This window comes from Lates calcarifer, linkage group LG17, assembly GCF_001640805.2.
Source record: "Lates calcarifer isolate ASB-BC8 linkage group LG17, TLL_Latcal_v3, whole genome shotgun sequence".
Lineage (NCBI taxonomy): Eukaryota > Metazoa > Chordata > Actinopteri > Centropomidae > Lates > Lates calcarifer.
In genome coordinates, this window is record NC_066849.1 from 22,588,544 (window position 1) to 22,614,670 (window position 26,127).

At 39.9% G+C, this 26,127-nt stretch overlaps 1 protein-coding gene across 1 annotated transcript in view; it reads left to right on the top strand.

The window, feature by feature from the left end:
- LOC108902608 (disks large homolog 1-like) overlaps window positions 1-26,127 on the top strand; it is a 103,095-nt gene that overhangs the window by 68,855 nt on the left and 8,113 nt on the right. The window contains 6 exon segments of the mRNA XM_051077524.1: window positions 185-341; window positions 1,017-1,119; window positions 13,688-13,802; window positions 20,443-20,625; window positions 23,604-23,667; window positions 25,357-25,372. Coding sequence (XP_050933481.1) covers window positions 185-341; window positions 1,017-1,119; window positions 13,688-13,802; window positions 20,443-20,625; window positions 23,604-23,667; window positions 25,357-25,372 — 638 coding nt within the window.

Sequence of the window (26,127 nt, forward strand, 5' to 3'; positions counted from 1 at the left end):
GAGATACAATGCAATACTGACATCTGCTGGTCAACGTGGTAAATGATCCCAATGTTAAATCCCCTTTTCTTCCTCTAAGATGTAACATTTATTACCATTAAGTTGCTTTAAAAGAAAACTATTATGCACCAATTTGTCTTTTATGAGTAATGCAGTGTATGCGTTTGATTTGTGTTTCTTCCAGAGAACCCAGGCGGGTGGTGCTGCAGCGGGGGTCTACAGGTCTCGGTTTTAACATTGTTGGAGGAGAGGATGGGGAGGGAATCTTCATCTCCTTCATTCTGGCTGGAGGTCCAGCTGATCTCTGCGGGGAGCTACGAAAGGGAGACCGTATCCTGTCGGTATGAGCTAAGACCCTAATACAGACAGTCCACACAGATATATAATACAACTACTGTCGCCATTACTATTATTAATAACTCAAATTCAGCAGTTATGGCTGTATATGATTATACAGGGTTATCAAGGGAGTCATTCTTTTAGTTTATGTTGTGTATCTGTCCCTGTACATTATTGATGCAGAGTCATACAGCTCATATTAACAGAAATTTTTGCAGAAGCTTTGAATTCAGTCACAGTGTCTACAACCATCTTAAATTTAAAGAGGAAAGTGTTCTCATTTCCTTTGCCCTTAACCTGTCAGTCAGTCACTAGTTATGGCTGATGGGGGGTATGTGTGTGCTAAAGCTGTATTTTGTGTCCCAGTAAAGTGAAGTAAGGTTTTAATTTTCTTCAGACAGAACTCAGACAGGATTAAGTCTGTAGAGACACTGACAGTCCCTGCAGACTGACTGTGACTGTATTATTTATTCATGCATGCAAGTACTAACAGGGAACGATTTCATGCATGAAACAAACCTTCACAAAGTACAACCCCATACCACACATGGTCACCTGTGAGTTATTGACCCTCTTAAGGCATGCAGTGTTCTTAATGGCATGCTCATCTCACTATACATATATTGCTATTGATCCAGAGGGGGCTCTAATTTTCTGTGTCCACGTCTTGTGTGTAGGTGAACGGTGTGGACTTGTCCAGTGCGACACATGAGCAGGCAGCTGCAGCTCTGAAGAACGCAGGACAGACCGTTACCATAGTAGCACAGTACAGACCAGAGGGTGAGTACTGCAGATAAACACAGTACATTTCCATCCATCTGCTCCGATGTACAGATAAAGACATAAGAAAATCTGAAAGGAATGGCTTGAAAGTGGCAGACATTTGCCTAATATACCTATGGCTGTGCTAGTTGGAAAAGTTGGTGTGTCGATAAAGAGAAAATGAGACAGAGGTTAATGTTGCTTCATCTTCCTTTGTAATTTCTGGCAGAGTATTGTGAACACAGCAATCAGTGCATTGCTGCCACCTACAGTACAATCTGTGGAAAAGCTCCAAAAATAATGATAAAAAGGTAGAAGCTAGAAAGAGATTGAGCTATTTGTGGGCAAAGAAAATAATAAAACCGACATAAATGGGAATTTTAGATGAGAAGAAGTGATATCCCAGCATAACCAGCTTTTTTTTAATGAGCTGTTTGTGCACTTTATATTATGTAGTATATGGGTGAGACTATAGAATATTTGCATAATAGTAATTAGTGGAAACACACATTCAGAAATTCACTAGTTGTGTAACATGCCAATATACACACACATGCATGTTTGTACGTTCATACTTGTGAGGACCCTCATTAACATAATGTATTTCCTAGCCCCTAAAGCTTTATGGTTTAAAGCAATACTACGCAACATTTGCAGAGCAATAACAGCCTCTGTAGTCAGTGTTAATTAGGTACAGGTTGCTGGTGCATTGAATTCTGTTGGGCTCCGAGTCCAAGTGGTTGTGGGTACTCGAAGCAGCGTACACCTAGAGGCTAATAGCTCATGTACAATCAATCAATCACTTGACCGGAGCTTCGACTGCGTTAGTCCTACTCATTGAACTGAAACACAGCTGAACTGTGTTGCTGTATATTCCTCATTATCCCCGGCTTTTGGTGTAAGAAGTGCTGTTGCTGTAACAAACATGCAACTCTAACAAACAACTCTGTGGAGCAGCTGACCATCATTCAGTTATGCACTTCTCATGGCAGATGAGAGAGGCACCATTCTCCTTATTCAAGTCAGTGTACAATCAAAATGATGCTGTTATTTTAAGGTGAAAAAAGGTTCAGCCTAAAGTGAGGACCAGCCAAAATGTCCTCACTCCCTAGATCTAAAGGGTTAGACATACAACAAATACACACACACACTGAGAGGCAGAGTGAGGCTTCAAAACGAGCATCATCCTGGATGTTCGTCTGCTGGGAGTGACTGAGAAGGCTGTAACCTAGGAAACCAGGTTATAAGTGCTGATTGGCTCACCTAATGGGATGCTGTCATGGTGGGAGACCTGAGTATAGCACATACACACAAATGCACACACGTCAACCCACACACACACACACACACACACACACACACACACACACACACACACACACACACACACACACTCTCACGCACACAGTTAAACAACATCAGGTCCCCTGGTCTCAGACTCACTTCAGAAATGTGTCTGCTGGAACAGGTCATGTGTGTGTGAGTCTTTGTGGTATCATCATGTATTATTCAGTCAGAGAGGTGGTCTATAACAGTATTGTTGGAGGCCAGACGAGTGTACAGTATGATACGCTGGCTCTGGTCCTTTAAGTCAGAAACACACAGAATTAATTTAATTTCTAGTCCTTGAGAATAATGGAAATGTATGTGTAATATCTGTGTTTATTGTTCAGTTACGACACAGTAAGTCCATGCACAAAACAAAAGTACATCCAACAGTGTGTATTAAATTTCACTGTATGTGTTGTTTACTCATTTTAATTTAGGTATTTTAAATCTTCCATACTGGGTGTCATAGTCTGACTTTTGAATTGTCAATTCAAAACACTAAGATGATTCCAAAACATGTGGTAATCCCACCACTATCCAGGTATTATTTATTCAGATTACAATGAGGTTTTATGCTTTAGTGAGAAGAGAAAAGGGAGGTCAGCCTACTAGGGTGACAAAGATCAATTGACAAAAATTTAATTTGTAATAATCTTGATATGAAAAGGTTTTGAGTGCATTAAAAAGACAGGAGGTACTCTACAGTACCACAGTCTAAATCAACTGAAAAAATGCACTGCTGGAGAGTTTCATAAAATGAAGAAAAAGATGTCAGCAAAAACACTTGGAAAATACTTTAGTAGAACTGAGCAGGGTTAGTTCACCTGGAGGAAAACACTGAAGTAGTTGGAGTCAGAATATCACCTAGAAATTATGCACGGTAGGTCGCCTTTCTTCCCCCAGCCCAGATAACCCATCAAATAATGTGCAGGGCAAATAGATGTCAGCCCGGTCCATATGGAAGAGAGCACTGGAAGGCACGGTTGGAACATAATGAAGTTCTACAGCAGCTACTGTATGCAAATATAATGGAGGCTTATGGACGTAGCATGAGGATATAATCCATACATCATTCTGAAAAGCATGATGCATGGATTATGAATTCTAAAAGGCTGTACAAGCGTGACATATAGACAGTGAATTCTAATTTCTGTTTAAGTAAACATCCTATTTCCTAACAAAAGGAAATAGCAGGTTCAAGGTTCTCTGTATGACTGTGGCCAAAATCATTCATATATCTTTGTAAATCCTTGCATTTACATACTGTAGATACTACAAAAACTGTAGGTTCTTTAATTTACAGTAATAATCAGTGACATTTTGGTAGGAATAGATGATTATGTTGCTGCTCTGTTGAGGTTAAATAATTACAGTGTTTTCATGAAAGCTTTTTGTCATTAAGAGACACTGCTATGTAAAAAAACAAACAAATCATATAACAGTTTTCCATTAAAAATATTGCAATTTATCTATGGTAGCAGAAACTGGTAGATGTGAGATGTTTTTATCACCAGTTTAAATACAATTTCTAAACCACAAAACAGGTTGAAAGCCATTAAAAAGGTTGTAAAAGTTGTTACACTTAGTGTAATCAGAGATGAGTAGGACCCAAGTGCAGAAACTCAGGATGTCATCAGCCTTTTTATATAGCACAGGGAATATGTAACTAATATCCTACAGTTGACATACAAATACTTTAAACTCACAGCTAAGCTCTCTTTTCAATTCACTACTGTTGTCTCTTGAGCAGGGATTCTTAAAACCAAGTAGTCTATAGGGATCACAGAGTACAGCAGTGGGCACACATCTGAATGGAATAATGATATCTTGTGTCAGTCTGGAGTTTGGTTGTATTTGGCTTCTCTCTTTATGGAATCATCAGTGAGAACACTGGTGCATTTCCTTGTGTCTGCTCTAAAGTGTGAAGTAGGATCAGCACCATGGATAGCACCCTGAGCTCTTAAAACGAATACTCCAACAAAAATCTAATACTCACCACATGTAGCTTGAAATGTGGCTCTGAAAAGTTAGTAGCCTGCTCCTTTGTGGAGCCTGGCGGCTGAATTAAGCCTGGATTCACAGTAGTTACAACAGATTCTAATTTCAATGCAAATAAAAGGCAAAAAAACTATATAAAAATGATCAAAACATCCAGAGGAATTTCTCAAGACACTAAAAACCATTTCTACACTAGCATGTTTAGTATGCTGGTTTCACAGCATATTTAATGAATTGTAGACAAAGGACAGCCTCTGGGCTATATTTACCATCTAAGTACAAAATCTCATGAATAAAACAGGAAAATATCAACTGATTTTAACCTGCACTGGGTCTTTCTCAGGGCGTGACTGGAAAGAGGAGACATTCTCATTGCTACATGTAGTGAATTATTGGTGAAGTGAGAATTGTTTTGAACATACTGAACACACAGTTTGGATAAACAGCTGAGAAGTGAACAAAAGTGTGACTGTTTTGAGCATTTTTTAAGAAATTTTAACAGTGATTTGATTGTAGAGAGGTGACAGGAAAAGAGAAAGAGATGGGTAATGTTGTGGACTCCTAAGCCAGAAGGGCTCCCCATATTTATGTTTCTACACATTTTGACACTTTTGCTCTTTGCCATGATTCTTGGTCACTGCTAGAAGCTGTCCTCCTGCCCTACTTTTCTGTTACACACAAGATTTTTTGAGGTGTTCATTTAAAAAAGTCAAAAAGCTGTCTCTTTGAATCCTGCTGATACTGGAGTAAAAAGATCAAACTGGTTCGAAGGTCTGTTGGTTTGGCTCGGTCCAGCTCCCTCTCGGTATTGCACGTGTTGTATTGGAATTCTTACAGTCATCACACAGTAGGTATCAGAGGTGGTCCAGCTGGCCTCAGTAAGAGCCCACTGTCCTGTGGCCTTAATGTTCAGTGTTTTCAATGCGCTATATTCAAGTAACCAATTCTACTTGAGCATTTAGTGATTTTTTTTCTCATGTTAATCCTCATAACACATCAGTTAGTCTAAGTCAAGTTTGTGTCTGTGTGTGTGTCTGTGTCGTGACTCTCCTACAGACCTCATTAGTGACTGTTGAATGAACTCTATATCAAACCTTCTGTCCATGCTGAGCTTTGGTCAGCACCGTATGTGTGTGTGTGTGTCCATCTGAGGTCCATGTTTGTCCCGTTCCTGTGGCTACAGCATGCAGCGACCAGCAGTGCTCCCTCTGTTTCATGAAAACACTTCCTGCCAACAAGAGAGGAACTCATAATGACCTCCACCAGGAGAGGAAAACTGTCTGTCTCACTGTGTGTGTGTGTGTGTGTGTGTGTGTGTGTGTGTGTGTGTGTGCAGGTCTCCTCCTGTTATTTGTATTAAATAGGGTCCCCGCTGAAGCCAAACACAGCACAAGACTGCACACCTCATGGTGTGTGTGTCTGTGCGTGTGCACAGAGACACAGTTGGTTTAAGCTGATGCAGCAGATATAGATCTGTGTTTATTTGAAGTAGAGCAGATGGAACGTGAAAAGTCTTCATGCTGCATTAGTAATGCAGGCGTCCCTCATCACGTTTCAGGCTATTTTAAGCCAATTTTGTATGTCAAACCTGTGGCTCCGAAATATGTCTGTTGCCAGATTCATATGTATTTGACCAGGCACGGCCTGTTGGACTTGATTTTGTCCCAAAATTAGCCACTGCTTGATTTTTTAAGATGTTACTTGGTTGAGAATTAACTTAACTTAGAGTGTGCTATGGCGCATTAGAAGTAGATTATGAGTACATACGACTAAAAGATTCATTTCTTTTAGAATATAATCACCAGAAAACACTAAAAGAACGAAGTTCATGAAAAAATCCCTTTTCATTTTTGCCCTCACCTCAACAGCAGTAAAAGGAGTGTTTAGATATTTAAAGAGATCACAGTATTTGTCACTTTACCCTCAAACCATAACAGTTTCATTTATTAAGCATTTTCCAAGTAAGATGCACAAACAAGTATCAAAATCAGGGCAGCAGAACCAGAGATATGACTTTTTTAATTCCATGCATTCTTCTTCCTTGAAAAAAACCTGGTGCCTACATTACCCATAATGCAACACAGCCACCAAATGTTTGGTCGGCGAGGCTAGGATGTTATGCTGCAGTAGTAGTGGCTGATTTACCCATGAATGAAAATGGGCATACACTGTATAAAAGAATAAAGCATACATGTAGTATAAAGGGAGCATTGAGTAAAGTGAAGTGTTTAATTCCCAGTTCTCAAGTATCTAACACACCCATACAGAAAATTACAGAAAATACCTGGACACGCATCAGAAAACCAAAATGTCGCAGTGGTGAACTTAACGTGTGATCTCCTCCGGTGCCGTAAGTTGCCTGATGTGGGACTGGTAATGCTTGCAGGTTGACGGCAGTATTAGTCACTGGGATTACACACAACTGTCACACACATGCTGTACACACACACACACACACACTGTTACACATGACACACACACAGAGGCGGTGTCTGTCAGCAGTAATACTGAGGTGATGCAGAGAGGATTATCTTCACTTCTGTTAGCCTGCTTATTACACTATGTGTGTGTGTGTGTGTGTGTGTGTGTGTGTGTGTGTGTGTGTGTGTTTGTGTGTGTGGTGCACCAGTTGTTAAGTAGGAGATTAACAGCTCCATCTTTGGGCTTTCAGACACCAAGTCGTGGGATTGTCATCTGCTGAATACATACAGTAGCTACAGCTTTCTTTTCTTTTCCTACCTCATTTAATTGATCTGTTTTTTCTTTTTTTGCTCACTTTCCTTCCTCTTCCATCGTTGCTTCCCCTCATTTCAACCTGTCAACCCTCCCTCTCCTCTCCAGTGTTACTGGTGTCTGTGGTAATGGTCTGACTCACCACCCACTAAGAGTGATTTGGGGGATTTAAGTGTCACTTGTAATGGGAAGGTGACTGATATGAGATCTACCACGTCACTGTCATGTGGGGGCTTTTATTAGCTGCCACAGATGAAACACATTCCTCAGTTTTGACATTTAAACTTTAATTCACTACATTTATATGAGAACATTGCTCTCTTTTATTGTTTTATTTTCCCTCTTCTAGTCCCCCTTTTCTCTCCTTTCATCTCCTCTGCAATCTGATCATTTAATCAATACCAATACAGATTACTGCAATGTATTGTATCAATTATAGATGAGCCTCTTCCAGTACTGCTATTTTTAGAGCCAGAGCCTTATATCGATTCTTGTACACTTATCCAACAGGCTTTCCAGGTGAGGGATTTTTTTTTATTAATTCAGATACAAGGAATGCACTGTATATGTACAAACGCATGACAGAAGGAGTTGATGACTGTCCACAAACGCTTCTTATATCTAGGTCCTACGAGTACACTCTTGTTAATATGTCTCCTGTAGTCTGAGATGCACATCCTCAAAATGATTAAAAAACTAGTATAGCCCATAAATTTCTTGAAAATGTTCATTTATATCCTATTAGACAGTCTGACCATCTTCATTTTCCTTCATGTTGCAGTAAAGTTTCAGCAAATTTTTCATTCTGTTTATTCTGCTGTTTATCTTGCTTTGTAATTTTAAGGGGGGACTTTGCTTTTATCTTCCTGCCTGTCCTGCACAAGCTCTTATTTACTTTGGAACCATGTATATATGAGTATACTGTAGGTAGGTATAGGTGTATGTTGTGTATATATGTGAGCATCTCTGTGTACATATCATATATTTCAACTTTATTTATCCCTTCAGAGAAAACAGATTTTTGCAGTAGCAAAAGTAAAGTAAAAGGTAAAATGATTAAGCCTGAAAAATGAAAGAGTAGAAGAAAAGCTGAGAATTAAAGCTACCCTGTAGAGTTTTCTTGAAACAAAGTTGTTCACTAAGGGCATTAATGCATCCTCTGTGCAGTCATCTGCAAACCAAATGTTTTGAATATTTTACATCTTGCATCCATGTTTGTGAGCTCACACTCCTCTTCTACCTTTGTTGGTACATTGATATGCTTCTTTGAGCTTTACCTCCACCAACTGTCGATCAGTGGAGCAGTGTAAAATGGCAGCATGATACAAACAAACAAACAAAACAGGGAATATTGTAATAAATATTGCTCCATATCCCCACCCAGTGGTAAAAAAAGCCCCACAGGCTACCTTTAAATCTAACACAAGCCATGAAAAGTTAAAATGTTAAAGCAGTAATGACATGAAACATATTAAAATCCATACAGGAAAGTAAATAAAGGGAATGAGCATGGATTATCTACAGTACATACATGTACTTTACTCATGGTAGTTATTCATAATCAGTTATTCTCGAGCAAAGTTTGTGTAAACAGGAAACAAAGGATAGAGGAAAGGAAAATATTGGTGCAATGCACACAACCCTATGAGAACTGCCTGTCTCCGGTGGTTTAGCAGTAAAACTGTACAATGCAGAAAAGGTCTCTGCCAGCTGCTGAATGGAGAAACAATGCTCCTCCAGAGAGAGGAGAGTAGAGTAGAGTAGAGTAGAGGAGAGGAGAGGAGAGGAGAGGAGAGCAGGGGAGAGGAGAGGAGAGGAGAGGAGGGAGGGAGAGGAGAGGAGAGGAGAGGAGAGGAGAGGAGAGGAGAGGAGAGGAGTGGAGAGGAGAGGAGAGGAGAGGAGAGGAGAGGAGAGGAGAGGAGAGGAGAGGAGAGGTAAATGAAGGAAGGAGGGAATATAAGCCCCAGAGCCATTAGTCTCTGTCATCACCCCTCCCCCATCTCCTCCTCTCTGTTTCCTCTCCTCCTCTCTTCTCCATCTCTCTCTCCATTATGTCTTGTTTTCTCCCTCCATCTCTCTCTCCATCTCCCCCTCTCTGTCTCTGTAGCTCTCTCTCACTGTTAATCTGATAATGCTGCAGGGAGGTGATATGTGTTGACAGGGGCAGTTAGATGCTGATCATGTGAAACTTCATATCGGGCGATTTCGATGTATGTTGTCACTCGCAGGGAGTTTCATGCCTGGAGAACGAAGCAGAGATAGAAGTGTGTGTTTGTTTGATGGAATTGTGGAAGCTTATAAAACGACCTGCTGACTTTGATATGATAAAAATGTCATACGTACAAGGTTTTTTACACATGCAACCATGTACAAAAGAGAACTAAGAAAAGCTGAAGAAAATGATTTTTTAATACAGAAACCAGACATGAAGAGAAAGACAAAACAGATGGAGACACAGACAAACATAAATCATGTGCAGCAGAAAGAGTTTAATTCCTTATACTTATGAAGACAGATGCTGCTGTCTTTTTTTAAACAGAATGAATAGAAAACCCATTTAAGAACTATGAATTGAGTTGTTATGAACACCCACAAAAATCGATATTCAAAATGCTCTATGTGTGTGTGGGTGGGTGGGTGTGTGTGTTGGTCTCTCTGTGTGTGTATGGCGTGTAGACCAATTCCCTTGGCCAAAGTAGGGCAGGAGAGCCTGGCATCGACTCGGCTTCCTGCATGAGTGACCTGAGGAAACAGTGCGTTGTGTCTGTTTGTGACTCTGTGTGTGTGTGCGTGCATGTGCATGAATGTGTGTGTGTGTCTCTTCCCTACAGCAAGCTGCTGTCAAAGAGAGGGAGGAGCAAATGAACGCACCAGCGAACGAGAGATAGAGAAAGAGAGGAGTGTAGTAGAGAGAGTTAGCATCTGTTGTTTCTGTGGCAGCTGAGCAGCGCTGGACTGATTTTAAACACACACACATACACACACGCACACACACACACACACACACACACATACTCATTTTCTCTCTGTGCCACACACTACTGCATACCTACACACACTTTTATTCACACACACACACATTTACATCTTTCTGCTCAGGCTCTCTCACATGCTGAATCCAACGTGGAACTGACGTTATCCTCTCCATCATCTCTCTCTTTCACACACATCTGCGCTCTCTCTCTCTCTCTCTCTCTCTCTCTCTCTCTCTCTCTCTCTCTCTCTCTCTCTCTCTGGGTGTTTTTTTTTCTTTCATTCATATCCCGGGAAGCCTCAAACCACATTCTCACACACACAGACACTGATCTGAAAGCCACCGTACCGGCATCTTTTCTGTGCGGACGCTGAGGCTGCCTGTCTGCCAGCAGCATGTGAGTACAGCTGAGTGGGATTTTTTGGAGAGAACAGACTTGAACTGATTTTACTTGTTAACATCCTGGCATCACTGTTTTTTAGGTAACCCCTACCACTGCCTTTTTAGACAAGGGACTTTGAGTGTTTAGGGGAATCGTGATAAAGCTAAGAGGATTAATAAAAACAAACCTGCTATTGTGAATCTGTGGTGCTTTAAACACTGTGTTATCTCCTCTAATGACCACTGATGCAGCTTTAACGTGTTGGCTCCTACGCTGTCTTTGGTCTAATGACTCTGACAGTGTAAGAAATTATCAGTGATGTAGAAACATTGGTGATTTAGTTTCAAGAATCTCATTTCTGTTAATGTTGTTTTTCTGCCTTTTGTTCTGACTAAAGTGAACTATTCTGATACTTTTGCAGTAATGTAGAATTTTTTTTTTTTTGATTACAGCTCTTACTTCTCAGTAACAGCACTCAGCTTTGGTCTTAAAACAGAAGATGATCATAGCTGCAGTCTTTGGCAGCGCAGGCTTTGTCTTTCTGCTCAGGATTCAATAACACTCATATCTTATCTGCAACAACGTCTTTGCTCTATGGATCACAGAAAGGAGCAGCATATCTGTGTCTTTGTTTCTATTGTTTTAGCACTGCCTATGACTGATAAACTTTTGCCTCAATAGATGTGATTTTGCTGCAATACATCAAAGCTCAATAACACTCATTAATCTGTTTCCAATCCTTTCTTTTCTCTCTCTCTCTTCATTCTGTCTTGTTTTCCTCCTCCCTCTCTGTTTGAACTTTCTCTCATCTCTAGCTCTTAACCCCACAATGCTGTATTGAGGCAGTGTGTGTGGACGAGGGCAGTTAAATAATGTGATGATGTGAAAATGTGTACAGTATCTGATTATTTTGATGTGTGTGATCACTCTGTGGCGTGACCAGTGGCCTCATGGAGACAGAACTGTTAATCCATCAATTTATAATGGATTACAACTGAGATTGAAAATGCCAGACTGAGGTCAGCACTGGAAATATTAAAGGTTAAAGCAAGAAATGAATTTTTGAGCAAAAGGGCACTTTTATTTTCTTATGATTATGGAAAGATTGGAGGCTGTTTTGCTCCTATAAGTTTAGCGCTCTTATTTTGACATGATTCAGACCTGGTTCATGGTATCTGCACATAACCTTTAGCATAAAATGCAGCACGTTACATTAAATATCAGACACACCAAGGTGAAGCTCCTTGTCATCTCATCAAAATTCTCTTTCCAGAATGTCAATGTGTAGTTTTAAAACCATAGCTCTAGAAAAAAGCACGACAGATCATCTTTTTCTAAGTATTTCAGAGATTTCAGACTTGCGTGGTTTTGAGCTGCTTTAGTACAGTTTAGTTGTTTGTGTCTGTGAGTGTCAGTGTGTTAGATTAATGAGTGCTTTGGGGGAAATCAGAGCTGAGATCTGGGTGTTGTCGGCTGGTTTTTGACAGCGTTTGAAGGCTCAGCGTGTATGTAGAGGTAAACAAGGAGAGGAGAACAGAAATAGGGAGCAAAAAAATCAGGAGGGCACTGCAGGTTCCAGATCTGTGTGCGCGTCTGCGTGTGTGTGTGTGTGTGTGTGTGTGAGAGAGAGAGAGAGAGAGAGAGAGAGAGAGCGCCTGACTGTGTGTACCTCGAGTGTGATTGAATTACTCAGGGTTAATTAGATTCTGTAGTCCACAGTAATGGTTCAGACACACACACACACACACACACACACACACAGGGACATCCTTCAGAGGGGCTTTTTCAGGCTTATTGCCAGCGGCGTTGTCATCCGTGTGTTAGTTCAGAGGTTTCTGGGAAGCTGCGTGGTGTTAAGAAGACTAGAAAACAGTCAGTGAGGATTTATTACAGCACACATCTGCTGTTTATACAGCCACTCCGAATCAAAAATACCAGTCTCATTTTTTGAGACAGCAACTGGTTAAAAATTTACCTTTGTGTACTTTTTCCTACTGAAAGAAGGCTATCAACACATGACAGTGCACATTATCTTATTTGTTTTTTCACTTTGTGTATTTCCATAAATAATGTACATTTATAATTAAAGAGGCACAATGACATTTTTATGGCCACTCGAAAAAAATGGGTCGGAAACTAAAGTGTTTTTGCTGCATGTAGCAGGAGGACACTAAAGCACTGGGCTGCTAAGCTGAGTGTATGAGCAAATCATTGCTCTTTGCATTGATTGGCCAACTGGTTGTTCTCTCACAATTTACTACTTGTCATTCAGCTGAGACGTAGATACAGTTGTTCCTGGCAATTAGATTAAAAGTGCTGTTTGAAGATTCCCTGTTGTATTTGTGTGCAAAATCAGCACGGAAATGTCTGGTTTTGCACAGGTTTAGGAAGAAGAAACTGTATTCATGTGTTTAGGTTATAGTTTACTCTTATAGAAATATAAAACAACTAATTCAACCAGTACATGAGAAATCATCATCAACCAAAGAGAAAATATGAGCTTAATGAATCTATGAAAGTGCTGCACCAGTGATGCTGTGTCACACCACTGCTGAGCTGCTTGAGCATCACTGTGTGAAATCAGTGTGCATGTATAATGTGACGCTTGGATACTCGCCTGTTTGCCACCTACAGCATGACATGTAGGCAGCTGACGTCAGATTTGTCCGACATGTCTAGCTGCTTTGTATGACATGGGTTTATAGTATCACAGTGTGTCAGTCCTTCTCACAGTGTAAAACAGTTTTATTAGTTGTTGGCATGTCGGCGAAGGAAGGAAGAAATGGTTTAAAGTTAAAAGACTACATGACATTAATAACCTGGTTCCAGACCTGTGAATCGCCAGTCACATCTCAGATTTATCCAGTTATTCAAATAGGTGTTGTGCACATAGATGACAATTGACCAATCAGAGCTTAGTTTGTGGTATAAAGAGGCATGAACCTCATTCTTATACATTAGCTACATTATAGCTACATTTGTGAAACATAGCAGCTGAAAAATAAATTAAATTAAATTAAATGGTAGACATCAGGATTATTTTTATAGGTCATTTCTGAGAAAATGGAAAATAATCAGACCTCTGCCAGCGCCCTGAAGTTTAAAGCTAAGCCTGTCATCTAAATTCTGCTAACAATGTTTGTCCTTGTTGTGTGTCTGTGTGTGTGTAGAGTACAGTCGTTTCGAGGCGAAGATCCATGACCTGAGGGAACAGATGATGACCAGCAGCGTCAGCTCCAGCTCCACGTCGCTCCGCTCCACACAGAAACGCACACTTTACGTCAGGTAACACACACACAACCACAGCAGACATAGGTGACTGATTGTCTAGTGTCCTTCAGTGTGACACAGCTATTATAAGGTCTTATCTCAGCTGTCGACTCTTACGTTTTGTGTGTGTGAGACACTGAAGGAGAGGTTATCACGTCTAAAATCAGAATTAGATTGTCTGGAAAATACTGTCTCACACAAACACATCCATCGCCTGTCGACTCTCTCTCCTTCAATTTGTGTGTATGTGTCCTGTCCTTGTGTCGTTCTTACCCTTGTCTGTCCTGGTCATTCAGCCTCTTCTGAATGACCCTTCCCTCCTCAGTTTCCTCTGTAGAACCCAGGAGCTGTATTTAAGATCCTCTCTTCACAGGAATCACAGTATTTGAAGTATTGATTAAACGCTAGGTCGCTGGGTCCAGATAAGTCACATTGGAGCTTTTAGGAGATCAATAATGTGGAAAACAAAGACGGGTAAAGCAGCTCTAATGGTAACACTAATGATTGAATCCACTGAGCTGGCTTTAAGGAGACAAGGAAACATTTTGTTTAGGATGTATCAGTTAAGCTACAATTGAAAATGATTTGAAAACTTCATCCAAAGCTTTTTGTAGATTTGCATCCAGGGTTAAACCCTCAGCAAACAATGGCCTTAACACAGACTGAGAGGAAGATTTGTTGCATTATTTGGAATGACATCCAGTTGAATCCTCACTGAACTCTTGACAGCCTGTACAATATGTAGATGCACAGTATCTCATGGTTCTCTTCTCACATTAAGACTCCAGTTACTTATGCCTGTCACGGGAGTGCATACAAAACAACAGTATGAAGATAATCTCTACCATGTTTGTGCCCCTGTAGATCTGCTATGTTATTACTCACAGTAATTTTGAATATTTGGTGAGAAACTCCAAGTTGTGGACTTTCAGAGAAGAGCAGGATGAGGACTGTAGCTCAAGGAGTTCAAGAACAGCAACCGTTTGAATTTGTGTTTGTTATTTTCAGGCTTGTGCACAAACAAGCTTAACAAAAGAGCTTGTTAAGGTGTGAAAGATCCAAATGTCAGTTATGGTTTCACAATAATGTATTTTTTCTTAGATTTTTCTTTTTGTTAACTATGTTCTTTCTGTGCTGTAGACAGCAAATATGTTTACAGCAGAAACATTTTTTTTTTAATCGTTTTTATTTGTGAGGAAAAAAATACATTTACGGAAACAAACCCTCAAAACTCAAAGAAAAGTATTGTACATGAAAGGAACATGTGTCCTGAGCTGTGTGCAAGTGGCCTGGAAGGAAAAGGCAGCAGCAGCGACAGCATTTGGGACAGAGTCACCTTGAACTACACACACTCTCACACAGACTGACTCACAAACAGAACAGGGCCGGGGTCACTGTCGGTACAGGGAGCTAGAGGCCAAAGGTCACATTCAGCCATCTGGGAGCTGCAGTTCAACAAGTGTGGCACAGGTCATCTGGTTTATCTGAGAAACAAGCTGATTATATTCACTGTTTTACTGCATATCCAACTGAATATGATTCTGCTTTTTATTCTATTCAAATTAATTTCTTAGAGTGTGTTAAAGTAGGATGTAAAACCTGTATTGACCTACTTGGCATACCCACCATTAAAATATACAATCCTCTGTGTGAATTGTAGACTTGGAAATATGAAAAATATGAAGAAACATGACATTGCAGCTGCTTGTCGTCACCCTTCTTAAAATTTTAAAGTAGTCACCCATAGGCATGATTATCATTTGCACAAATTAAGTGTGCACCCACAGTTTTTATTTGGTTTTGGCTAAAAGTGAGGAGAAATGGCCTGTCCACTCCTCACTGGATTAAATCAGAAGAAAGCTGTAGTGAGATGTTTGAGTGAGATGATGCAGGAATAATGGAGCTGAAGTTTATTTAGCTGTTGTTTAGTGATGCAATTTTCTGCAAATTCAACAAATATCAAATTTGTTTTACCGCAGTGAAAACAATAATCTTTTTAAGAAGCTTAGAGAGCAGCTACAGACACACAGATGCAAAAATATATTTCAAAGAAAAACACAATCAATGACATTGAAAAAAGAGAAATAGTTGTTTTTATATAAATGTTTTAAGAGTCAGTGTTCAAACACCAGAAGAGCAGGTTCACAGAGCAAAACTAAACCAAAATTAACTCCCTAAAGAGTTTCCTGCATGAACTATTAAATTTCAACATGTTCATTCAGCATCATTTTGCAGTGAGTTTCAACACATTATTTACGCGAAGTTGCTTTTTGCTAAATTCAGTTCTGACCAAACAAACGATGAACAAGACTGAGAGTTTATTTGTTTCACTGAGACTGCACTCTGACACAGCAGTGTCTTGAGATAAATGCGTTATGGCATTGTGAACATGCTGATATTGAGAAGGTAATGTTTAGCATGTTCACCACTTAGGCTGATGGGAATGACATTAATTAAAGAATATATTTAATTGTATTTATATCTTTTAAACTTATTTTCCCATGCTTTGGGTGTAAGATCCTTTTTGTTTAACCTTAAAATTGCTAAATATTGCTACCAAACTCCACTGACAAAAACAGGTATTTTATCTTGCAGACTACAGGAGTTGCTGGAATCCAGCTGCTTCGATCAGTTAGTTAGTTTGTGTTATTGTGCTTTACTTTTACTTATGTAAGGATGTGAATATTTCTTCCACCACTGCAAGTCACTCAATATCGCAAACAAACCAACTGATCAAGTCAGCAATATTCCAGCAGCTCATATGTGCTGCTAAGTTAAATTGCTGTTTTTGTGAATGGAGTCTGGTGGCTGTATATAGTGATGTTTCTGGTTAAACTAAAAGGATCTTACTTTTTAACAAAAATTACTCTAACATGGACAAAGCAGTCTGTGAGCCACTGCATAATCATAGATTTTTATTTTTTTTTCATAGAGAAATTTCCATGTGCCAGGTAATTATCAGGACACCCTGGGTAAGATAATCAATTTACATCCTGAATCTTAATGACAGTGTTCCTTCAAGCTAAGTCAAAATCAGCCAGGATCATTTCAAGGTTGCATGGAATAATGTAGTAACCCTCCAATAACCCATGCACATAAATCACTGTCATATGAGAAACTCCTGTACCTGGTTACTGCCCATAAATGACCAATCAGCATTCAAATATTAAAAAGAAGCCTCTGACAGGCAGCTGATTGGTCGGGATGAGGCTGTTGGCGCGTGACAGATTGGGGGTGTCTGGTGCTTTGGGCTGCTCTGTGTGTTCATGCATGTACATACATTATGTGTGTGTATGTGTGTGTGTGGTGGGGTGATTGTGCTATATGCATGTGTTATAATGTGTAAGACCCAGAGTAACCTTTCCCCAGAGGAAATGTCACTGAAGCAAGGTGACGAACAGTATGTGTGACTGTCCTTTGTATGAGAGAGTGTGTCTCTGTCCGCTCCTTTATTCTTCTCTCCTCATTTACATTCTATTTTAAACGCACTGTATGACTCAGTAGCTCGGCACTGTAATTGTATATTTCACTGCGCACCACCTTCATCCACCTGGAAAGGTGTAGCAGGGATGGCTACAGAGTCCCATGCCCATTCGAACTACACAATAGATTTTCGATTCTTTGTAAAACACATTTTAATATTTATATTAAAACTGTAATACATACATTTATGCAGCTGCTAAGTGTCATTTTATGTATATGTCTATGATCCTAATTTATACTTAGTCAAGTCACCCTCTTTGTGTCCTTACAGCCTGTGAGGGTCTGATCAAGAGAAGCAAGACAAAACACGAACGCTCTGATTATTAATTTGGGATTTGAGGCCTGTATGAAGGCTTAAAGTCTTGTCTCGCTGGGCAGTGAAAAATGACACTGATCTCTGCTGTTCTGATCTCTGGTGCAGGTGTCAGTTTCAAAGCCTTTTATGGACCAAAATGAACATCAGCTTCTTGAAACTCAATATTATGGTTTTTAATCACTTGAGGGCTTTTCTGTATTTGCATAAGCTGATCAAACAGGTTAAACATACAATACTGATAAAAGAACAGTTACCATATATAATCCATATGCATACTGTGTAAATACCTCCTCTATGACATGTTTGTACATCTTGGCACACCTCTGAAATACAGTACACATATGCAGTGATACCACAATCAGTGAGAAGTTAAAACTACCATACCACACACCACACACTGGAAAAAAATGCCAATGTAATGTATGACTACCTATTTCTGTTACACGCTGTGGTAATTAATGTTTGTTCTTTGACTCACATAATTAGATTTCAGAGGTTCCCACACAGGAATTAAAATGACTGTAATAGTGAGAACAGGTAATTGATTTAGAGCTACATTTCCATAGTTGTGGCTATAATAGTGCTACACATTATCCATCAGTGTAACCTGCTAACTGCAGAATCATTTGGGAGGTGTGGAGCTATTAAAATGTTAATTCTTACACTTATATTTTCTTAAACTCTGGAGAGGAATGACATTTACGCACTCACATCTGACATCTTCTCTTTACTTTGCAGTCACTAATGTAAATGCAACCCTGCACTTTGTGTCTGCAGTATGAATCCTGTAACCATCCACATGCTGTTTCTTTTACTATTGCAGAACATTTCAAATTATTGCTGACGATACACTGTAATACTGTGTGAATACTCAGGGCACAGGTAAACTGCAGTATAGTGTGGGCAGTAGGCTCCCAGGATGTGTAAAATCAGCACTGTCTGCATATAGTGTTGTAGTAATGTGTAAACTTTCCACAGGTTAGCACACACACACACATACACACACTGCGTCAAGTCAGTCTAAACGATTACACACTGTGGTAATTAATGTTCCTTAACTCATGTAATTAGATTTCAGAGGCTCCCACAAAGGAATTAAACTGACTGTAATACTGAGAACAGGTGATTGATTTAGAGCCACATTAACATGCTGTGACCTTAACAATACTACACACAATCCATCAGTGTAACCTGCAAAATCACTGAAATCATTTGGGATGTGTGGAGAAGTGATTGTTCTCATTTTTTTAATTGTACTTCTTTCTTCAATAACCATTGACTATGTATTAGGAAGTATTAGGAAGGAAAGAAAAACCCACACTCAAACCTGACAGCAGCCCTTTATGTGTCTGCAAATCCACTAATGTAAATACCTTTTACTACTTTAGAACATTTAAATATGTTAAATATTTTATAATAACACAGACATAAAACGACTTTACACTTTCATAATGTGTGCAGTGCATACACCAGTCCTTCCCATGTGACGCATTTCAGATGACGTGTGGCTTCATTTTCATTTTATAAGTTGACTTCTGGCATCTAAGGAGGAGGTGTGTGTTGGGTGGATGGTTAGGGACTTTGTTTTTGCCAAAAAGTGAAGTTGCACAAGCAGCAGGAGTGCACTGTTCGAAACCAGTAACCAGTAACATTTTTACTGTCACATCAGGACACTTATACTGGACATTTTTACTGTGACATCAGGCGTTTTAGTGCATCTTGTAGTGGAATATATGTTCATTTTACACCTTTCCTCCTCAAATTTTCTTCCCAGATAAAAAATGTCACCAAACTTGTAGATTAACAAGATCTGATAACACTTTATTTTAGAGATTTGTGAGGTTCAGATAACTTTCCAGTTTTTTTCTTAGAGTAATTAGGACCAAAATTCCTTTTAGGAAATTATCAGGAAGTAATGAGGCTTTGAAATGAATGGTTAATAAATGGTCTCCTGCTAATACACCAGTGTGAACTTTTATCTGATCTGATGACCATATAGTCCCCTACTGTGTTGACTATGGAGCAGCTTCAGCTGCACCATCACAGCTTCAGTGACATCCCAGCCAGTGCAGGGGTTTGAAATGTTGACCTTCTGGTCACATGTTCAGTCCACTCTAATGGAGATTGACATATTTTACTGAATAAATATGTAATATTCTGTGTGGAACTCTTTTATATTTCATCTTTAATCTAACATCAATAAAACAGGAGTTTTTTTTCAGGCTGTCTGTGTCTGATTTTCAGTCTTTCTCTCAGTTGTTCCTTCTCTGTCTCTGTTCTGTTTTATTGATGAAGGCAGCAGGGACTTTAGGGGATGCCTGTTATTTCAGCTCTAGTTCCTTTGCACGCACACATACACACACAAACACACACCACACTCATTCACACTCATACGCATACACTCGCACACACATATTGCTGGCCTACTTTCCCAGGTCTTTTCCCTCTGGACGGGTTTGGAGCTCTGTGGTCACAGAGACAGATCACCGTTCAGACAAAACATACGCACACACACTCACATAAACACTTGCATATTAAACACACAACAGAAACACACAGATGCACACAAACAGACAGATGTGTGCAATTCCATACACACATACAGAGGCATGTGCACACAGACAAGGTCATAAATTAATATTGTTGGAAAGCAGTCCTCAGCTATTTTGGCTCTTATTTACAACAGATCCCTCTTATCTGTCTCTGTGTCTTGTTTTGTCAGTTTATTTTATTTTCAGGTGTGTGTTAATATTTGTAAAATATTATTTAAAAAACAATCTGTAAAATTTGGTGTCATATAGTCTTTGTACTCTCTAGCAGACAGGATCATCACATTGTTTCTCTCTCTGTCCACAGAGCTCTGTTCGACTACGATGGAAGTGCGTCAGATCTGAGCGCGCCCAACCAGGCCCTGCCGTTTCATTTCGGGGATATCCTCCACGTGAGCAGCGCTAGCGAAGAGGAGTGGTGGCCCGCCCGTCACCTCAGCCCCCCGCCCCCAAACTGCCCCGAAGTCGGGGTCATCCCTAGCCGCAGGAGGTCAGAGTTCAGAGAGTTTCCGTTTGTATTGATTCTCATTTCATGAAATGAAGCGAAGCCTGCAAGCTAGTTCAGGCAGGCAGTTAAAGTCTGTTGCTGCACTCACATGACATATTTCTTTTTCTGCAATGTAAATCTATCTTTCGTCAATAATTCAATCATGATTTGGTCGTATTAAAGCTGTCAGTACTGTGCTTACTTTTGCATGCTTCCATGCCCATTCTGCTGTTCATATAGTATTTAAAGAGCCCCACCTCCACTCCAGTATCCACCTGTAGTATCCACACTCTACAGTATTTTTCCCAAGATGGCAGCTGGCCTGAGCTCAACAAATTCTAAAAAAAATGAGTATGTCTATATAACATAAATAGGTAAAATAAATCCAACACATCTCTGAAATCCCATTCTGAGTTGAGCTGAATTACAGTATAAACACTGTATGTTGCATACTATCCACTGGACCTGCTCTGTGAATCAAAATGTCACTAAAACAAAGACATCAGGGACGGTGATGTCACCTTGCAGAGAGACTGTCAGTTTCAGCAGTTTCAGATTAGTTTCAGTCGGTGTGTCATTTTTCTGTTGGCTCCTAACCCTGCAGCATCATCATAATGTTGAATCTGCTGAATGTAAAACCTGTGGTGGAAATAGAGAAATATTCCCTCCTCTCATCTCCTTCCCCTGTGGAGGAGGTGACAGACAGATGTTGATAGGTTTCCGAGGTGGGAGGCGGAGACGATTTAGAACACGTCTTGTTACTGATCGTGATGCTGTGGGGGGACAGAGGGATGGCGAAAGTGATGGAGTGGAAGGAGGGGAAGAGTGAGGGAGTGTTAAAATGAGAGTAAGTGAAAGAAGGAAGGTGGGATTAGAGGCAACAAGGATGAGTGAGAGTGAGTGAAGGAGTGAGCTAATGGAACATGGGAGGGATGGATGCAGAGATTGTCACATGGGCTTGTAGACGGTGGGGTATTAATAGACTGAGGTGTTAGAATAGAGGCTGGCTGAGAGCATCTGGGGTGTTACAGGTTGGTGCAGTAGGGATAATAGAATAAATGTGTTAGAGTGGGTTTTAAAATATGAAGTATTAAAGAAGATTTTGGAGTACACCCACCAGAGGTTTGGGTAAATTACTGAATATGAGAACATACAGTAGATATTGAATTAATAGAGGCTGATGTAATTGGAGAGCTGAGTAATGTGAAGTTAATTAATGACATTAGCAGCCAGTCTTTTAATATCAGCTGTTTAACTGTCCTCTGTCTGGCTTCCTTCTCCTTTACTTCACCTCCTCATCTGATCTTTATCTCCTCTTCCTGCCATCTTTCTCCTATTCTCCCCTTTCTCTCCTCCCCTCTTCCACCTGTCCTGGCTTTTTCTCTGCCTTCCTCTTTTTACCCCTCCTCTCCTTGTCCGCACCTCTGCTTTCCCGCAACTCTTCCTCTCTTCTGCTTCTGTCTTCCCTCCTCTACACCGCTTGTCATACTCTCTCCCTTCTCCTCTTCCTACTCTTCTACTATTCTCTTCCTCCTCTCATCCTCTCCACTTGTCTTCTCTTGCATGTCCTCCCCTCTCTTCCACTCCTTTTTCTATCTCCTCTCTTCCTCCTCTTTCTATTTCACCTGCTGCCCCTCCTGTCCTCACCTTTCTCTCCTCCTCCTCATGTCCTCATTTCTTTTTGATTTCTGTCTCCCCTCCGCCTCCTATCCTCTTCTCCCCACACCACCCCTCTCCTCTCCTCTCTTCAAGTAAAATTACCAATGATTTTTTTCTTGGAAATTACATTTTAATCTGGAAGAAAGAAAGAACAGGACTAATGGAAGTCTGGGTTGAGACTATAAAAACAGCTTACTCTATTTGCTGATGCAGTAGTGTAAATGTGCTCTCGTGATGATATTGTTTGGTTGTAAAGCCTTTCCTAGCTGAACTGCCATCTGGGATTAAAACCACAGTGCAGCCTTTTCCTTTAGTTATTATAGTAATTTCAGCTGTGGACTTCAATGTTGCTGGTTTGTTTTCAGTGACAGTTGTTTGGCTGTTTACACACGTTAGGAAGCTAAAAGCTGCATTATGTAAGACTTTTGTACAAAAACACGTCTGACTTTTCTGCCTAAATGATTAAATGAGGCTTCAAGAAAAATAACAGGTCCCTTAACTGAGACGCTGGAGAGTTACCTTATTTGAAATTCAAGCAGTGAATATGATTACCAGCAGGAAATGGTCCTGCACAGGAAGTGACAAATCTAAATTTAAACTCAGGAGACAAAAAAATGTCTGTATAGCCGGAGCAAGCTGACTCTCTACGAAGGGAAAATGTCTCTTCATCTGTTCTGTGGCTGAGGTATTTTGCTCCCGTCCCTTTGCATTTGTTATAAGATAATCACAGCCCATTCAGGTTAGTGGATATGCACATGCTATCATGTTATATGAAATTCTACAACTCATGGTGACGCTCATAGATGAGGTACAGAGGATCCAAAAATATCTGACGTGTTGGATGTGAGGTTTAACTAGTTCTACAGTTTCAGGGAGCCACATGTTTTAAATTCATCATGATGATTCTGTGTTTACAATTTCGATCTTTCAGACATAAAAGAAGCTTTACGGGGAAATCCCTTTGTAAACAGAGCTCAAACTCACCATTATTTTAGCATAAACAAGTACTGTAGTGTAGGGAGTGTTTCACAGCCTTGAAGTGTGATAAACTGTTAAAACTAAACCACTGAAGCATGAAATGATGTCTAAATATTAAAGGAAACTGACATGTTTGATCGCTGGTGTTTCTGAAACTTTTAAATGCGAACGTTCCTCTGTATGTCTGACACATAAACACCAGATTCAAGGCAGCTAAATGTCTGTGTATTTGCTTCTATCCTTTCTCTCTCCTTCCTCTCTCCCACTGATGCTTTCTCATCCTGTCTTTGTGGGCATCTGTCCTCTCAGCATTTTTCTCAATGTTTGTTTTTTCCTTCTTACAGGGCAGAGAAGAAGGAAAGGTCGAGGTTAAAGACGGTCAGAGTGTCAAGGTCTCAGGACAGATCCGTGAGTAGCAACTTCTTATATAAACCCCTAAAATCAGGACTGGGTCTTAGAAAGGGCTCTAACATGTAGCTGTTTATTACACAGAAAACACTAGCTAGTTTTGCCCACTACTTATTTCAAGAGCAGCAAGTCACACAGATTACATTCCAAATAAAGGAACGCAAAATTCAGGATGAGCAGAAGAAGTCTCTGCCGTGTTGTCTGTGTGTCCAGTTCAAGACAAACACTAAACAACCCGCTGTTAGTTTGGAAACCACCAACCACAACCAGCTATGCAGTCTCATCATCAATCCACACTTTTTAAGAGAGCAGAGCAGTCAAGTCATTACAAAAAACAAGTCTCCCTTTTCAGCCGTAGCATTTGGATAAATGTTATAGCTAGATTAGATTGTTCAGGGTTTTTCTTGTAAATTTCCAACTTTAATCTTGGAAATTTGGAGTTATTTTGCTTTTCAAATTACAGCTGTTTAAAGTAAATGCTTACAAATAAAATATCTTACTAATTTATCTCAATACAAACTGTCACTTTAAGTAACATAAAATATGAATACTATATAAAACTTTTAATAACACTGAGTGTCAGTTCTCACATTATTCAGTGAGAATGTGTCGAGATTCTGTTGAAGCAGGTGTAGCAGGAGGCTTTGACATGTGTGTTATTTACAGAGGAAAGTGTTTTTTCACCCATCCACGTATCTATAAATAACTATTATTTATCATATCTAAGTTGTCTTACAATGAGATTAAATGTGAGCTTGTTTCTTTGTTTTATTTTTGGGAACAATAAGCAGACCAGTCGGCTGAGCTAAGGTCAAAATTTTTTGTTGTATTTAACAATATACATCCTCTTAAGATGGCACCATTTAGCAAATTGTATAAATTAGTATTTTGAAATGAATTCTTTGTTAGACTGAGAACAAAAAGTTTTTCAGAGAGACCTACAGATAAAGATAAAAGGTAATTGTTGCTAATAATGAAATAGTTACTCATCATCATCATTAGTTTTTTTATCATCTTTTTTATAGGGAATGAGGAGGTAGTCAGACGTCATAAAATACAGTGAGAAACCGTTCACTTAAGGCTTCAATGAGTCGAAGAATTCCTGACTAAAAACTTTTGTCAGCCACACCACTTGTTAGCAGTAAAAGTGTTAAAAGTGTGGGTTGATACAAATTAAAGATCAATTAAAAGTCCACAAACTAGATTTCTAGATGTAACCTTGATATTTGTGATCTAGAAAGTTCCTCTCTGAGTCCACATGCGAGGTGACGACGTGACTTTCATCGCACTCCACGCAGCGCGATGATGTGAGCTGACACACGAGTCTAACACAGGCTATTGATATCACCATGTTGTCAGCTCACTCTCTCTCTCACTCGCTCTCTGTTTTCCTCGCACCGTGTGTGAATCAGCAACTCTGCAATCAGCAGCTCTGCATGGGGAAGAGCTGATAATTAAAAATTATCACACACACATACTCACACATGCAGAATCCCTTGGCATAACGCTCTGAGAAATCTGCAATTAGTCTCGCTCACTCTGACTGTGTGTGTGTGTGTGTGTGTGTGTGTGAGGGATGGAGAGCCCATGAGCTTTCAAACAGGGCTTCTGCTGATAACAGTCAAGATACTGTCGTGATCATTTTTGGGTATGATGATTAATGCGCTCTTTCTCTTCCTCTCTCTGCAGGATCAGGATGATAAAGGTAGGTATTCTCTCCATCAGTGACACCTGCTGGTCAGTACATGTAACTCCAACCCCGCAGCAATCCTGACTGTGCAGTGTTCATTTCACCTCCTCCCTTATCTTCTCACTTTATATCCTCCTTCAAATTCCTCCTTCTTCTGGTTGGAGGAAGAGGAACACGATGGAGAGGGATGGTTCAGTTAAATCAGTTCATTATTCCACACAGATTGTAGGTAGAAGTTAGCCAGCAACCAAAACTGTGGTACTTAATTTTAAACTGGAAACATTCAGAAAAACAAACATCCTTCAAATGTAAGTGATGGAGGATGAAGTCCAGAGTCTTTGTTGTTGTAAAAATGTATTCAGAACTTTGTCTGGAGCTAATATGATATTTCAGCAGTCTGAATTGGACAAACCAAAGTGAATATCTTCCAAATTTGAAGTGTCTGCATATCCCCTACAAACACTTTCCAAAAGCCCGGTGGAGGCTGTTATAGCAGTGTAATAATGTCCATGCTTCTGGAGCGAGATTACATATAGTTGTGCAACAATCAGGCCCAAACTATGTGTGTGCAAATTACACAGATATCTTGTCCAGGTCCAAAAACTATAACTGAAGTTAACTGCTCCCTGTAAAGAGGTGCTCCTCTGTTTTTATACATGACAGTTTTTTAATCATGAGCAATACCACTCTGCAAACAGTTGTATAATGTTGTGTAATGTTTACTGTAGCTCCAGAGTTACAGTTTTTCTGGCTGTCTCAGTCGTCAACGT